At 33.1% G+C, this 16447-nt stretch overlaps 3 protein-coding genes across 5 annotated transcripts; all 3 read right to left on the bottom strand.

The window, feature by feature from the left end:
- Window positions 1-1625: 1625 nt before the first annotated feature.
- Bma-riok-1 (Uncharacterized protein) lies at window positions 1626-6214 on the bottom strand (the record flags this gene model as incomplete). Of its 2 annotated transcripts, XM_001901294.2 has the most annotated exons (11): window positions 1626-1727; window positions 2563-2715; window positions 2957-3137; window positions 3480-3571; window positions 3655-3897; window positions 4018-4204; window positions 4414-4619; window positions 4871-4974; window positions 5297-5339; window positions 5417-5448; window positions 5770-5908. In XM_001901294.2, the coding sequence occupies 11 exons, from the start codon at window positions 5906-5908 to the stop codon at window positions 1626-1628; spliced, it is 1482 nt and encodes a 493-aa protein (XP_001901329.2). The 2 variants fall into 2 exon arrangements, with proteins under 2 accessions (XP_001901329.2, XP_042936446.1); XM_043080512.1 differs by lacking the exons at window positions 1626-1727; window positions 2563-2715; window positions 2957-3137; ... (4 more) ...; window positions 4871-4974; window positions 5297-5339 and adding an exon at window positions 6201-6214 and having other exon boundaries at window positions 5411-5448; window positions 5770-5945.
- A 1869-nt stretch (window positions 6215-8083) lies between these two features.
- Bm12918 (Uncharacterized protein) lies at window positions 8084-11846 on the bottom strand (the record flags this gene model as incomplete). 2 transcript variants are annotated; one of them, XM_043080511.1, is made up of 10 exons in its annotated part: window positions 8084-8258; window positions 8586-8758; window positions 9169-9234; window positions 9398-9492; window positions 9635-9798; window positions 10044-10398; window positions 10621-10769; window positions 10860-11024; window positions 11288-11385; window positions 11613-11846. In XM_043080511.1, the coding sequence occupies 10 exons, from the start codon at window positions 11844-11846 to the stop codon at window positions 8084-8086; spliced, it is 1674 nt and encodes a 557-aa protein (XP_042936445.1). The 2 variants fall into 2 exon arrangements, with proteins under 2 accessions (XP_042936445.1, XP_001901325.2); XM_001901290.2 differs by having other exon boundaries at window positions 10044-10392.
- A 2570-nt stretch (window positions 11847-14416) lies between these two features.
- Bma-mrpl-19 (Uncharacterized protein) lies at window positions 14417-16405 on the bottom strand (the record flags this gene model as incomplete). The annotated part of the gene is made up of 6 exons (XM_043080510.1): window positions 14417-14596; window positions 14905-14966; window positions 15528-15686; window positions 15761-15895; window positions 16088-16212; window positions 16287-16405. The coding sequence occupies 6 exons, from the start codon at window positions 16403-16405 to the stop codon at window positions 14417-14419; spliced, it is 780 nt and encodes a 259-aa protein (XP_042936444.1).
- Between the last annotated feature and the right edge of the window lie 42 nt (window positions 16406-16447).

Genomic DNA, 16447 nt, shown 5'->3' with positions numbered 1-16447 from the left:
TGACTTTAGCGCAATGAAATTCTGCGCCTATCCCTTTAATAACAAATTAATATCTAATAAGATAACAATTTTAATTTCAATGCCTTTTTGAACCAACAGCTCAGAAAGTCTAAACAACCGAGCGGTTAATCAGTCCCGTCTTCTTATCTGTGCAATTCTCGGCTGTTGATTATATATTTGACCACTGAGCGACTGGAAATAAAGAATTCTTGTTATCAGATTTAAAATGGATTCACTCCTCACCTTCGTCAGTTTGGATGTTGGGTGAGTGTTCAGTTCACGCTATATTGCAATGGGAAGATAATACACAGACTAGCCAATTAGAGAAAATGAGAACGTGACTTACTCAGCCATAATTTAGACTCGCAAAAAATTACTGCTCTTTGCTACACTGTTTTCTTCCCATGGTAATACTAGTGCAATGAAAATTCGGTGAATGCACAGTCTGCGATGATACGTACGTGCGCAACAATCACGTTACGTCATGCTTTCGTACCAGTAGCGAAACAGCGTGAGTGTAAACATGACTCACTAACAAATCAAGACAACTATTTCCGACGAGTGGACAAAATCGAAGGAATGAGGGACAGAGAGAGAGGGAGATAAATGTATAAGAGATAAAGACCACAGGAGTATTCAATCGAAAGAATGGATGGATGTTATCAGTCTGATGAGATCGATAAGGTTGGATGAATCACACATGGACGTTAGAGTTGAACTGAAATATTTGTGAAATTTTATGCAGAGGGGGCGTGTCATAAGCTTTTGACGACCAGTTATTGTTCCGAAGATGAATTCGTTTCACCTTACACCAATTGAATCGATGTTAATGTTCATAAAATGGAAAAACAAGGTCACACTATTTGCATGACTAAATATGTACCAATGATTCAAACAATCTGTCCTTGCAAAGGATACAGAATCCGAGGGCGGTTACCTCCCCAACGTCCACCCTGCAACTTCGACTTTTCGGCATCAACTTCATAAGACTTAATGCAAGTATTTCGTCTAAGTGATAACCTCTGCCACAGCCTTGTCATTACTATTATACCCTTTTAGATTCCAGACCCAATTAACTTCTTTTTAATAGTGTAATTCATTTATTCTTTCTATTTACGAAAGCATATCACAACAGACATATGTGATATCCATGAAGTGGAAATGATATTGTAAAATTGTAAAGTTTGGAATATTATTGTTATAATATATTATTGTAAAACAAAAAAATAATCACAAATCTCACTTTCGTCTCCGATAACTTCCTAAAAATTTTGAGTGACACAACATCTTAAAAAAGGGCGACAGGACGCAAAAGTTATGAATAGAAGACAATGAGAGAGCTATAAAGAACAAAAACAACAATTGAAGTGTGTAGTGGATTTTGTGATGATTTCATTCTAGTCAGAATTACTGACGGTTTATTCATCAAGGTTATACTGTTTTAATACTGGCAATAGCAACAAGATTGTTAAATAATATATTATAACAATAATATTTCAAATTTACAAGATCATGGGAAGGATTTATATTCTGTATTTCTCGATACGAAATCGTCAGTAATTCTGATTGGAGAAAAGAATGAAACCACTACAAAATCCACTACATTTTGTTGGTTGGCTACACTATTACCGACATTTATTGGCTTTATTATGGCGCTTCTTAATATGTTTCGGTATTTTGGTTAAACGATTCGCGCGCTTTTCTTCCTTTACTAGTCGTTTCCGTTCCTGAAAATAGCAAATGTCGAAACACACATGCATTCTCTGGTTTGATATTCAAATACTTACTTTAAAGGATTGGTTTTAAAATACGTATTCGAATACTTATGAATACTTCCTATTTCCAATTCCTGGAAATGTACAAAGCAAAGATATTTTGCGTAATGTGCCATCAATACCCAATATAAATTGCAAATAAGCATTTCAGCAATAACCAAAGACTATAGCAGGAAAAGTCCGACGGTATACGTTCACTTCGAATAATTCATCAATTTAAGTCACAGTTAGAAGTAACGCTATATTATTTATTCCACAAAATCTAACAATGTGGTAAAGAGATTACCAGTAGAAAATCTCGATAAAAAGTTGGATAAGACCAAAACAGGTAATGGAGCAAAAAAATGCTCCCGTTCTACTCTATTACTTATACTAGCAAATATTACTGGAAAAAATGTTTATTTTGATAAGACATATGATTGGTGGAATATACAATTTTTAGAGGATACATAAAACAATATATAGATTTGAATTTAAATAAGTGAACGCAAACGTATTCAACGTTTGCGTTCACTTATTTAATTTAACAGCGAGGATACTTTATCTTACTCAGACGATTTCACCATTTTTAAAGAAAAAAAAGAAAAGAATATACATGATTTTCTTAAATAAATTTATATATATATATTGTTCTGGGAAAAGTTTGTCAGTAATGGACTGTCTAAAAAGAAGGGTCCAAACCTTGCAAAATTTTTAAGTCACATTCCTAAAATTTATGTTAGTGTGCCGGGTCCTTTAAAAAAAATAAGTACTAATTACGACTGTGTATAGATTTTTCATCGCAAACCTTTTTTGTATTCGGGGATTCATCTCGATTGCGTATATAGACTGCTACTTTGCGATCTTTTTGTTCTTTCTCTTCCGAAGAGGACGATCCTGCTGAGTCATGATATCGAGTTGATTCTCTTTGGTCTTTTAATTCATTTTTAAACTCATTTTTCTAGAGAAAAATACGAATTGAACTAAAATATATCCAAAGGATGAATGAATGCTATCTCTAGCAATGATGTAGAAAACCTATAAAATCAGCTAAAACTATTGTACAAATTGAAAGTGCCGCGCATATATAAAACCACAATATATATAACTATCCCATATATCATTTCAAGAATAGATGCTTACCATCAGAAAAAATAAGAAAACATCATCAAAATACAAAAGTGACTTAAAATGATATTTACCTCATTTATACTTTTATCTCCACTGCTTTTTACTTGTGAGATCATCATCTGAAATGGATTTGGAATTTCTCCACCAGCTTTTTCAATTTGTTGATCACGTTCAAAGTAGAGTACTTGTTCTAACTTTTGAGCAATAAAGGCATTCATAAACAAGGTATCATCGGCTTCTATTTCAAAAGTCCTGCAAAAATAATATAATGACTTTTGTGAGAAAGTGAGAAAAAAAATTCCAAAACATCAAATCCAACTAAGATTATTTTTAGCTTTCCACCTCTAAGATAAAAAGCTAAAGGTAAGACATTATCATCTGTAAGAACCAATATCTGTATAAAAGAAATTCAGCTGCAGTTCACTGTCTTCAGTAAAAAGTGTAATATGAACAGAGAATTTAAAAAATAATATAATAGAATTCAGTAATATGAAACATATTGCACATGTCTGTAAAAGAAACGACGACAACAATGACCTTAACCAGCAGCGGGTTAAAGAGTGAAAATGTCAAAATGAAATAAAGGAAAACTACCTTTTATTCATTGACTCTTGTAATTCACTTTCTGTTTTAATAGATGGATCAGCCACCAAAAGAAAAAGATCTCTGGTTGAAAGTACAGAAACCTACAACTAACACTGCATTAAGTTCAAATTTACCAAATTCAGCAATTCCTAAAAGAGGAGCAAGTCTTCAACAAAAGACTTACGCCTTTACTTCTGAAGAATTTTGTGATATTTGAGCAGTCTGAACGAAGAAATTCCAGCGAACGTGGATGGTCATGCTCTACTGATTGCGATACATCAATTATGTACAACTTCCCCTCTTTAACCATAATATTGTATTCGGATAAATCGGCATGTACTAGTCGACAATCTCTGTACATTTTTCGCATATAGCCCACTAGTTCGATATAAAATGCATCGGCGAATTTATGTGACAGTTCAGCATCCTGAATTCATTAAAATAATCCCTTAATCAAAAAAGAAGTTTGGTACTTCAAAAAAGGAAAAAATAATAAAACGAAGCTTTTCATGCAATAAGAGAAAAAATACTGAATCTAGACAAGAACCTTTAGAAGTGTGGCTGGCCAACCATCGGCACCAATAAAATCCATAACCAAAACATTCTGTTTAACTACCACAGGTTTTGGGACTGGAAGTCCAGCAGAATACATTCGAGACAGATTCCTCATTTCTTTTTCTGCCCACACTGTGATCATTTTCCTTGGATTATGCTTGCAGTAACCATGTCGATATCTGTATGGAAATATATCTTATATTTATCTCGTCATACTTTATTTTAATTGAAGTCTTGCAAATAATTTAAAGTACAATCAATGATAAAAACAGGGATGCAGAGAGTCGGAAAAATGGTGGCTTCTTTGAAGACTTATTAATGATTTTATAAGTACAGGTGTAATTCATATGAAAATATGCTGCGAAAAAACCAAGTTAAACTAACTAACCTGAATTCACCATTAACGTATCTGTCGCGATCTCGAAAAATGAGTATGCTTGTTTTATATACCTTCACAGCCAGACTTTTACCATCTCTTGTTACAGCATGATAAACATTCGCCTCCTTACCAGTACTAATGCATCCTTCGATTTCATCGAAAATATCTCGTTGCAAAAGTCGTCTTAATACAAGCAGAGTACGTTTATCCATAACCTTGAAGAGAAAGAAAAGTCAACGAATGAAATCAACTAAAACTAAACACAGATGTCTAGTGTTCAATATACTTCTGTTTCGACTACATATTTTGCTCCCAAACCATTCCAAAGGGTTTCATCCTAAAAGAAAAAGCTCATTTTGGAACTCTTCTTAATGTAGTGAACTATACTGTCGAATAAGAAATACAACAGTAGATATGTAAAATAACACTTTGTTCTCCTCTAATAACATGAAAGAAATTCAATTGCCTGTTCAGCAGTTGCTCGGTCAGCACGATCCTTATATACGGTATTGATAGAGGAAAATTTTTCAATTAACTTTTGGTCCCAGAACTCACCCAGACAAGTTCGATCTGCAATGAGTGTTAAATTTTGACAGCAGTTCTTCAAGAACTACTGTCAAAATTTTCAAATTTATTGCGAAAAATACAGCAAAAAAATGAGATGGAGAGTACCAGTTTATTGGAATAACTTCGCAGTCCCAAGCTACAATTTAAACGTGATTTTTGATAACCTTAAACACCTGTATCATAATAAATTTACCCAGATAAATTTTATGAGACTAAATTAATGAACATAAATCATAAACAACTTGCTACGTAACTGATTACAAAGGCCCTCAATAATATGCCATCTAAGTAACAAGAAATACATCGAAACAAGATGAAAACTCACTCGTAGCTACTTTCGACACAGCATTCAGCGAATTCATAATTAGCTAAAAAAAATAAATTGCATGTTTATTGCAAACAATTTGCACGTCTTCCCAAGAAAGGATAAAATCCGAAGTCATACCTTACTATTACTGCCGAACTTCGCAATAAGATCTAAAAAGAGCAACATTTAATGAAACAGTGAAGCATCAAAAACTTGAGTGCAAGTTGATAAAATGTCTTTATATCCATTTCTTTAAAGAAAACTGCAACAACCACTCAAGCTAATTAAACGCACCATCTCCTACTTCCAAATTCTGCGACTGTGCAAACATCTTCATTTTCCTAACTCGCTTTGCAAGTGTCTTGCGCGGATATGGAATTAATCTATAGATGTTTTCAATAGCAAACCAATATGTTAAAGTTAATTTCTTATTTCGCCTAAGAAATAAAGCATAATACACCAAAATAACTCAACTGATGACGTAAACCTACCATCATAATCATCGCTATACATTCTCTCCCAGCCATCATCATCTTCAATATCGCTACCATTACTCTTTTCACTGTCAGCAATTTGCTCTTTACTGACGAACTCACAACGGTCCTTACCGACAGTTGAGATTTTCGCCATTCTGCGCAGCAGAGCTTTTAAAATTTCGATGTTAATCCTGTTCAAATTTTAACACTGTGATTATATAACAGATGCTGCAGCCATTTATGCTAAGCTCTATCATCGGTTATTATGAGTGTACATGTTGCGTGTCACCATTGATGACATAAGATATTGTGGATAAAAGCAATGTATCAGTTGGTCAACTCAACTGATCATATAGAAATCGAAGAATTCTTCCTTTACGGTGAAGGATCATTTCTTCTATGTCTGTTTTTCAGTAAAATAAGCTTTGAAAAAAAAAAAAAAAAACATGAGAGCTGTCATCCCTCTAGCTTCACAACAACGTTACTGGGTTGATCATTCAAAAGTCTACGTTATGCTGGACTGAATAATGCAGATGCTGTCAGAGAGATATGAATACTCGTGCCGATATCGAATATGTTTCACATTACTGTAACAGCAGTCCTTAAGCTGAACTATGAATAGGGGAAACACTAAGCATATTCATTAAGCATTTATCAACAACGAAAAATAACCAACAAAAATAAACCCAAATGAAAAGGATGAATAGAGGGAAAAGTACCACTAAGAGTTCACAAAGCTATGATAATATATACAAAAGTCATGCAATAACAAAAGGTATATGTACAAACTAAACGATGCAGGCATAATACAAACATTTGAAAACACTAAATGTTTTTTTGCTTCGAATATATTAACTGAGCAAAACAATTCATCTAAAGTGAAGCACATCTACTCAATAAGTCGGTCATTTTGTTGACGCGCAATATAAGCTTAAACTAAAGGTTCCATAAAATAACACCTCACATTATAAATACAAAAGTGAGGGGAGGAGAAGAAAGAAAGAAATATAAGGTGTTAGAAACTTCAGATATTAAGTAACCCCACGGAGAGAGTGCTTGGAATACAAGGACGTATTTTCTATAAAAAAGATACACTATTCGTCAATAAACGAATGAATTCCTTCTCAAAGTATTGTTAAACGACTGCCTTAGTATCACTCAATACTTCCCCACTTTACTAGCATAATTCAGAATTAACGAGTTATTAATTCATAAAAACCACCAATCCGAAAAAACACTCAAATTCGAGATCTCGCATGACCTAAACTATTACGATACCGAGATATCCGTCACTGTGCAAACCGACCGTCTCATTACACTCTTGCACTTTATTGCCATATGTTCCAACCATTCACAGTATCTGCGTAGGATTGGCCATTCCATTCATTCCAGCAACAGTTCTTCGATACAGGAATCACTTCGTAACCACGTTCAAACTGAACGCTTCTTCTGCTGAGCACCATTATACATAATTAACAGTTATGAAAATCCACTAGTAATGAGCAAAAGAGGAACTTAATCAATGTATTAGTACAGAATATCGAAAACAGAAGAGTGATTAAACAAACATTCTATTGCAGCTCGTCTTCGAACGATTTCATTTCAATTTTTCCTTAATTCTTGAAGTCATAATAATTCTTCCCTCAAATGGTTCATTATTTTTCCAATTCACAATAAAAATTTTATATATGATCCGCGAAATTTTTTCGATGAATAATGATATTAGAACTAAGCAGTGGCTATATTTAAATTTAGCAGGAATTACATTGCCCCAAAATAACCAGTTAATCATTGTATATCGGTTCGGGATGAGTAAAACCATAGGCCCTTCTTCGTTTTAAAAATTCCTACATGTCCAAAAAGTTCTTTCTTGATGAGCTGAACTGATTGCTATTCTAAGCAATTTTGATCCTAAATGTATAAATAACAAATCCAACAACGTAGTTGTTTCATCTTTAAACTAAATGATACTTCAATTTTAAAGTTGAGTAACAACCTTTGAAGTAAAGCTGTACAATGAATAAAGCAGATTTAAACTAATTATAAGGGACAAGATATGGCACAAAAGGATATAGAAAAATAAAGATTAATATGGGAGACCCAGCAAAGAATCCAAAAACTATGTAAATCCGAAAATTAAACTTAAATTTATGGCACGTTTTTCAATAACATTAAGCTAGAAATAACACAAGAAGGAAGAGAACTAGCAGCAAATAAAAATTAAAACAGAAAGTCCAAATACATCACCTTAAATTACCACTTTAAAAAAAAAAAAAAAAACTTTACAGAAATATTTATTGTTGCCGAACCTCATCAAATGCATACCGAATCATTTACGGGGTGAATATTTTGGATTTCGAGGCATTTCCGTGAAAGATTGGAGTTGGTATTTGATCATATCTTTCCCCAATTCAAAATTTAACGTTTCCAGTTCATTTTTCTGCGAAAATAACATTTTAATATCGGTATGAATATACAGTCTACCTCGACGATCTGTTGCCAAGCTAAAATAAGTTATATACATTTAAGTTCTTCCTTGACATAGGAAATTAAAATTTCTAAATTATTCCGCGACTATAAAAAATTGGAATGATTCATTGAGAATGAATGTAGGCAGAACAACTCAAGGACACGGCTCATTATTTTCATTATAGAAAAACCAGAGGGAGACGTGTTCGAAATACGCTTTCTTTAAAGCACAAGACTGGTTAGGATAGAGCAGGTATCGAGAGAAGTAGAAGACATTATTTTTTTTAGAAGACAGACGTTATTATCAGGACTAAAAAATAGGTTCAAAATAAATTTAAAATACGAAAATTCAAATTAATAACCTTAAATGAATTAGATATTTAAGCCAAGAGCGCAGCACACAATCGTATGTACATCCCACTGGCATGAAAAATATACGTTGTCGTAAAAAGGTTTGTGAAGAAGGCGGCATGTCACTAACGTCAAACTTGACTACAAACATTTGCACCACAGTACCCTGTGGGTTGAACAACACCTAAAACAAAATGATTTCAGTATGTGACATGCAAATGCATATCAATTCTTAAATCAAGGATGCAAAATGGAAAATTAGCACCAATTCTATCTCCAATATTTAATAACAAAAAATGCTTCATAAAACTACCGACTTTTTCCATTCCATCAAATACTGCGAGTGAACTGGCGATCCTACAATTTTTTTCTCTATTGGGTGATGTGCTCCTATGACGGTATGCACTACCGAAGTCGAAAAATGAGATTTTTTGCGATTATTCCTATACGAAATTCTGTGCTCCATGACGAGCTTATTATTAGCTATTTTAGAAGATTTCAAGCAGCTCTAGTACAAATTGCTTTTCTCAAAAAATGCCGCTGTAATGATTCTCAACGACTGTTCGGAATAAGAGAATCCATATAAATAATTACCGCCTGCAAAATGCCCTTCCTAGGAATTCTGTAACCCTTGCGCATGTTTTCCAATGAACAAAAACCCTGAAAATGATTAAAATTACAAATTAGAAAAGTAAGCAGTTTCAAACTTGCACAAAAAAAAAAATTCAACTATTTAGAAATTCTCCAATAGTACCGGAATTTAAATCAGTTACGATAAAACAATATATAAGACATAGTTTCGGGATAAAATTAATCAACAAACCATGTAGGGTAAAGGCGCTTCATCTTCAGACATGTTGAAAAAGAAAGTTGTAACCGGCAATGTAAGATGGGGAAAACAAGTTTCATCACTTGCTGCTACAAAATTTTTTGATTTCATTCGCTAAGTGATTTTATTGCTGTTGTCAACATAATTCAAATTTAAAGAAGAGTGGGATTAAAAATTACAGCCGAATTTTATGAAAAGGATAATTTTAACGGGACATAACTTTTAATTTACCAATTTGCAGATGGAAACCGTCCAAAGATATGATCGGCTCTAGACGGCCATTCAGTGCACTTTCCTCAAAGTTGCACAACAAACCACTGCTTGAAGACGTGTTTCTTTTAATACATCCAGTTCCATAGCAATTTAGATTATTGTCATTGTCATCCATCGGCATACTGTAACAGCCGAAACTTTTAAAGCATTATTTCGAAATTTATTATCATATTTTTATTATACTCCATATCCGTCATAGTAGATGACGGTGTTGAAGATATAGTTTCTGGTACATTAACGACGATATAGTGTTAATAAAAATGTTCAAAAACTAGTTATAAAAAATGAAAAACCTTACTAAGAGTGAACTGACATTTACAAAAACCATGATATGATATCTAAAATAGTGAAATGATAAACTACTAACTTCGGCAATATATGAGCTCTTGTTTGTTCTTCAGCTGTCTTCCTTTCTCTATTTCTGGTACTTTTTACTGATTCATTCGCAACAAATTTCGTTGCGCTGCGGTTGAATGGTGCAGGACTAGAATGTAGAGGCAGACCTGTTGTTTTTGAGAAGGATTTGGATGCTGTTGACATGAAACGAAATGCTGACGCAATAAGACTTCGACGTGGCAGGGTTTCTCGACGCGAGGTAGGCGATGGTGGAACTGCTTGAATTGTAAATTCAGTCTCTGTTGAGCGTTCTGATGTTGGTAGTAGACTCTGAACAACGAGTAACTTAACAGTCTGATCATTTTCCAACAACATCTCATCTGCAACTATAAACAAATCATGAATAACCTAACCAAAAAATCACAGCAAGAATTCATTAACGATAGATATGTGCTAGATATATGATATATGCAATCCATGAATTCTATCAAAAAAAGTCATTACCAAAAATCAGGATACTTTTCCATTTTTTTATTTTCAGTTAATTCAAATCTTTTATATTTTTTCAGAAAGCGAAAAATCGACAAAATTTAAATGAGGTGACTTGCAAGCATGAATATCTTCAGATTCTATCCTTTCCTCCTCACTGTTTTGCTCATACTCAAATGGTATGTAAAAAAATGAAATTCTCGGTGACGATGAAGTAAACTGTCCCTCAAACAACGTCGGTGAAAATAGCCAATCATCAAAAAATGACCTGAAAGAACTGACTTGATATCTGATATATGACATGACATTGTAGAAGTGGTAGTAATTATAAAAAGCTAAGAGCGATGTTAATTATTACCCAGGAGATTCAGAATATGACAAATGCGGAAGTGGAAAAGCACTATGTTTTCTCCATTTGACTGTTATGTAAACACTAGGAGAAAGATTAAGTCGTCCAAGAGAAAATTCATGAGTTTCAAAATTTCTTAGCTGAATATCTGAATAGACACCATTCACAAAAATCCTGAAAAAAAAATTATAGAGCATGGTTGTAATGATAACTAGATCGGAATTAGTTAAAAGATATCTACTTATGAGGTTTTCAATGCTATTTGTAATTTATATTCCCTAGAAGAATTTTAAAAAGAATTTTTTTTTTTTGAATTTAATGGTCACGTTTAAGAAAAGTAAGCACACCCGTATTTCTGTAAAATACATTTCGAAGAGCTGAGATACTTTTTCGACAAAATACTGAGAAGGATAGCCTGAATTACAAAAGAAGCAGACCTATATTTACAAACTGCATCATTTGACAGTTGTTCTCTAATACATATTATCCCGGAATTAAGTTGCGAAAAATGCAAATAGGACTGCATTGCATTTTTCTGAAACAGATTATTCAGCACTTAGCGTGAACGACATAAAAAAAGTTAGAAATGTGAGCAAAAGTTTCAAAAAAAAATTTTTTTTCTTATAAATTCTTGAGCCATAAGAATAGTTCAGAAATAGGACAACACCATACAGCGTCAAACAGTGAAACTTGCTTACTGCCATAAGTTAACAAGATTCACACAAACTTAACTTTTTAAAATTTATGTTTTCAGAAACTGACCTCTTTATCACTGCTTTCTCTTGAAACAATTTTAACTGTCCATTCATCAAATAAAACAAGGCCTGTGCAAGAAGAGAATTTCAAATAGCATTGTCGATGTAAGACAAAAGTATGTATTGAGAACAGAGAATCGGTCTCAATGATTTCACGAGCTCTCTGAAGTATCTGTCCAGTATACTTCGAATCTCCACCACTATCGATCACCGAAGGTGCTATCTCCAAATCCAACTCCATCAGAAATCATCTGACAAAAAATTGAAAAGGACAGCTTGATATGATAAAAAAAATTCTGAAAAATGAAAGTGAAACGATCATTAGATATTTAAAGTAGTGCTTTTCAAAGTTTAGCGTATGTAAAGTAAAACTTTCACTTACCACACTACGCTAGCCTCTGAAGATAAATACAAAATAATAACGGAAGGCCGTTATTATTTAATTCCTGTTCTTGCTAAGATTTCTTGAACTTTTACAGACGTCAGCGATTCATCACTATCATCAGATTTTCGTTAACAATTGAGTGAAAAGGTAATTACCTACAGAAATTCCTTAAAATACATAATTTAACATCTTAAAATCTTATGAATACACATCCTTCTGCTTGTTTCTCATTTGACGTCGAGTACTTCAAAACCACACTTAGCTTTTATTCACTACACAAACTTTATTCAATTTATCAATTGACGAAATTACATTAATCGTTAGATATATTCGTAAGATTTAGCCACGTTCTAGGTTATGCTTGTTCCCAACTTGTCGTTGAGTATTTTAGTGGTTCTGTGGGCAGCCCAGCAAGTGTGGATTGTGGGAGAAAGAATCTTTTTTCTCCAGGGTATGTGCGATATCGTGGTTTGCGGAGTGTATTACACGTGGATGGGCAATTAATGGTGTTTTCCAATTTAAGTTTGGAATTCATTACTGAAACTGTTCATAATTACTATTAGAGATTCGTTAAATAAATCTCCCATTTAATGCTAAATCCAGCGGCAATAACAAACTAACCTAAGGCTTCAGGTAGTCAAGAAATTGACATTGATGTTCAATAATACAGTGATGAAATATTTCAATTGACCCACATTTCTGTAATACAAACCGTAGAAACGAGATACACTGGAAAGAAATCCTTTCCGTTAAAAAATGATATTTCTTAAATTTCTGATGTTTCTGGTGATTTCTGGTGACATCAACCTTTTCAGGAATGACATCAATTTCTGGTGACATCAACCTTTTCAGGAATGAAAACACTTCCAGGGACAAAAATTTGAATAAAAAAAAATTTGAAGTAATGCCTTTTTAGAGATAAAAAGTTGAAATAACACAGTTTTTAGGACTGGAGATAACATATTTTCGAAAACACAAAGAACGAATAACTTGTGGAATAATACAGAGTAATGAAAAACATTTTTATTGCACCCTGAAATACTACAACTGAAAAAAAACATTACTACTTTATAATCGTCAAGCATTTATGCCTATTCTCATCTGAAGTAAAAAGCAAAATAACACTAGGACTCGGTCTTGCGACCAGCATCATTCATAGATACAGTTTGTTAAGATAATAAGACGTGGAAAATCTCTAAGAAGTATCAGAATTCAGAGTTCTATAGCCCTGCCTGAAACATGAAAAAGTTGCATCTTCTCAAACGAAACATAGCTAACTGCATCAGCACATTCTTGACTCAATACCAACTGGTAAATCCGTCTTTTGAGTACCTTTGCACCTGTCATACGAACATCTGCGATAAAATAGAAATATCAGTGGGTATGTTAAACTAAACTACTCGCCGATGGCAAAATTTTTAAATCATAATCGTAGATGTTTTTTAATGCTTTAAATCACCAGAAAAGAACAAGAAAATAGAAAAAGCATCCAAATCTATGTCAATAACTATTAACACCATAATTTCCTGTCAAGAAAAAAGTACAATCAGCACACGCAATACATCAATTGCTTCAAACCGGTTGATCTGTGCAGGAAAACAATCTCATTCATCCTCGTTTCATAAAGTCAGCATTAAAAAAATGATATACACATTGATGGCATTAAGTCGTACTTGAAATTAAGGTTTATTATATATGTATATATGCTAAGCCATAAAATAGAGCTATTGAGGAGACAGAAGTTGCGAACTGATCCCGACTTTCAATGGGATGTAATAATGTGATACTGAATAGATTGTCACTAGTACTACATCCATCTATATGTCCAGAAATGTACATAATGGTTTCTTTATCCGTACACCTAATAAATCCTTGTACACAAATTTCATCTATAAGACTTGTGAAATTCCTATGCTCAATTTATTAAGCGATTGGAACGCTGGTAACTTGAACTTAAATGCAGAGTTAGCAATTCCCGAGAAATATTTTTCAGCGTTTCGATATCGAAGCAACGTGAGCACTTCATATGTCAACTTTTTTTTTTGGGAAAAAGGAAGATATTCCGAAGGAAATTTAAGACAAAAAAAAGAAATATTCTTTTATCACAATTAATAGACAATTCTAAATAGAACCGATTTCTTATTAACCTGAGTAAATCAACTTTTCTTAGGATCCTAAACTGAGAAAGGTTAATCATAAATCATCCCTTCAAGTCGTCGGGAGATAATAAGCAACTGATAAGCGCGAGAATTACCGATAGAGGCATAAGAAAACTGAACAAATGATTTGATAGGATAGCAATATGAAACAATAGCTTTTACAGTATTTCGAGAAATTGTTTTAAGTGTTAAATTTATAGAACAGTTTTATGCCAAACTTTAAGACCAATTACAACAAATATATATATTAGGTGTAGAAGCAGAAATTTATAAATCATGGATATATGGTTGTTCAGCAGACCGCAGTATTTTCCTCTTAGTTGCACCGGTTTGTTGTCTCTGGATTTCAAAATCGAGCATTTCCTGCTCAATTAGCAGTTCCTCATCAATGTCAGTCATTATTTGACGATAATCGGCTATGAGATCATATTTGCGGAGGTTAGTGATCTTAAAAAAAACATTTTAATGACTTATATTTGTAATAAAACCCTTTCTACAGAGAATATTTCTCCAATAAACTAAAGACATGGCGTTCGTTTTGTTTCCAGAAACGACATATTTCGGTTTTGCAGCTCTAACAAACCTGTATTTTTGAGGAAAAAGCGGAACTAACAAACTAAGCATAACTTTAAGTCTGTTATACTTTCGTTTTTTATATAAAGTATATAAATAAATATACACACAATAATGCAATTAAAATTGCAAATATTTTAAATTATTTTCTTACAAGTCAAGAAAAAAGCCAGCAAACTCACTTTTGTTCTTCTGAATTTTTTTTTATACCATGGAGTTTGCTCACTCCACACATCTTCTATTCCTTTGTAATCAAAAAGTTCCCATCTCCTTGTCCACGGCGGTGGACGCAATTTAACCAAAAAAGATATAATTGACCAAAATCCATTAATGAGTTAATAACTGTATACAAATAATGACCGAAATCCACTAATGAGTAAATAAGTGCAGAAGTTTTTCTACATGGAATACTTACTCCACTAGCAGGCAATAAATGTGTTTTGTTTTTAAAAACGCTAAAGTCCAGTTTTGAAAAAACTTAATAAACAGAAAAAAAAATGTAAACCCTGTTTTTATAAGAAAAAAAAAAAACCAGAATTATAAGTAACATTTCTGTCTGCTTCGGATATGACAATTAAAGAAACAGTATTAAAAGTAAAAACAAGAAGCACCTTCAATTTTTAACAACTATTCGTACTAAAATTAGATTTAGATTGCAAAATATAATTTTGTAATTTCATATTTTTTTCAGAAACCTTATCGTTCTCGGAGTTTCTAAAATTGGTCGAAATTGTGCTATATAATATTTGTCATATCGGAGTAAAGTGAAGATTAACCTTTAAAGGATTTATGGGAATAGGTTTACCAACAACATGAGACGTAGGTTCCATGTGAATATCGAATGTACTATATTCGGGATAAGCATCAATTAAATAGCTTAAATCATCATCCAAACGCTTTTCCAGTTTGATTACTTCTATTTTCGTAATTGTTGGTGTGTACATTTCATACATAACTTCCACTCCTGTAAGTTTTTAGGACAGTTTATTAGAGAACCAAACATCAAATTGGTCCCAAATCAAAAAAAAAAAAAGAAACCTATTCCTTCGATGACGTTCCGCAGTGTAAACTGTGACTTCAGACCTTCCAATCTGCGATTAATGCATATGCCCAAAAATCGATTCCTCAATCCGATCAATTTTTTATCCGAATAAGTAACAGCAACAATGGAACCTTCAAAAAAAATGAGATCACATTCTCTTGTATTTTTACTATAAAAAAAAATTCTACAATAAAAACTCTACAATAATCCGCTTCAATACTTAAATGGTCTAAAGGCTGATTTTAGCAACTACCAATTTTGATAAACACGTTAGGAAATTGTTCTGCGGAACAGAAATGCGAAAATGAAAAAAATTCACGTACCAACATAGAATTCAGGAATATCTATTCGCAAACGACGCTCTAACATGTCTTTTCTTTCCAGTTCCTCCCGCAACAAATTTCGTCTGCCATGGATAGAGGAAGGCTGGAAGTCTGGATACACCTCTCTATAAAACTGAATCCACTCAAAACCTTTACAAAATTAATGCGTTGCAAAATTTTCAAAATGAAATATGCTTACCGGAAATTCTGTATGTGCCTTGCAAGTTTGATTTTTCTTTCCTCACCAAAGATAGAACGATATGCACGTTGACCCACTATTTTTGCTTCCAGAAGTAGTATTCTGATATTGCACCGCATTTTGAAGCTTTTGGGCTACAGCTATCTTAATCCAATCTATGT

This window comes from Brugia malayi (genome assembly GCF_000002995.4).
Source record: "Brugia malayi strain FR3 genome assembly, contig: Bm_v4_Chr3_scaffold_001, whole genome shotgun sequence".
NCBI lineage: Eukaryota > Metazoa > Nematoda > Chromadorea > Rhabditida > Onchocercidae > Brugia > Brugia malayi.
The sequence above is the reverse complement of the archived record's forward strand: the minus strand, read 5'-3'. Positions and strand labels throughout refer to the sequence as shown.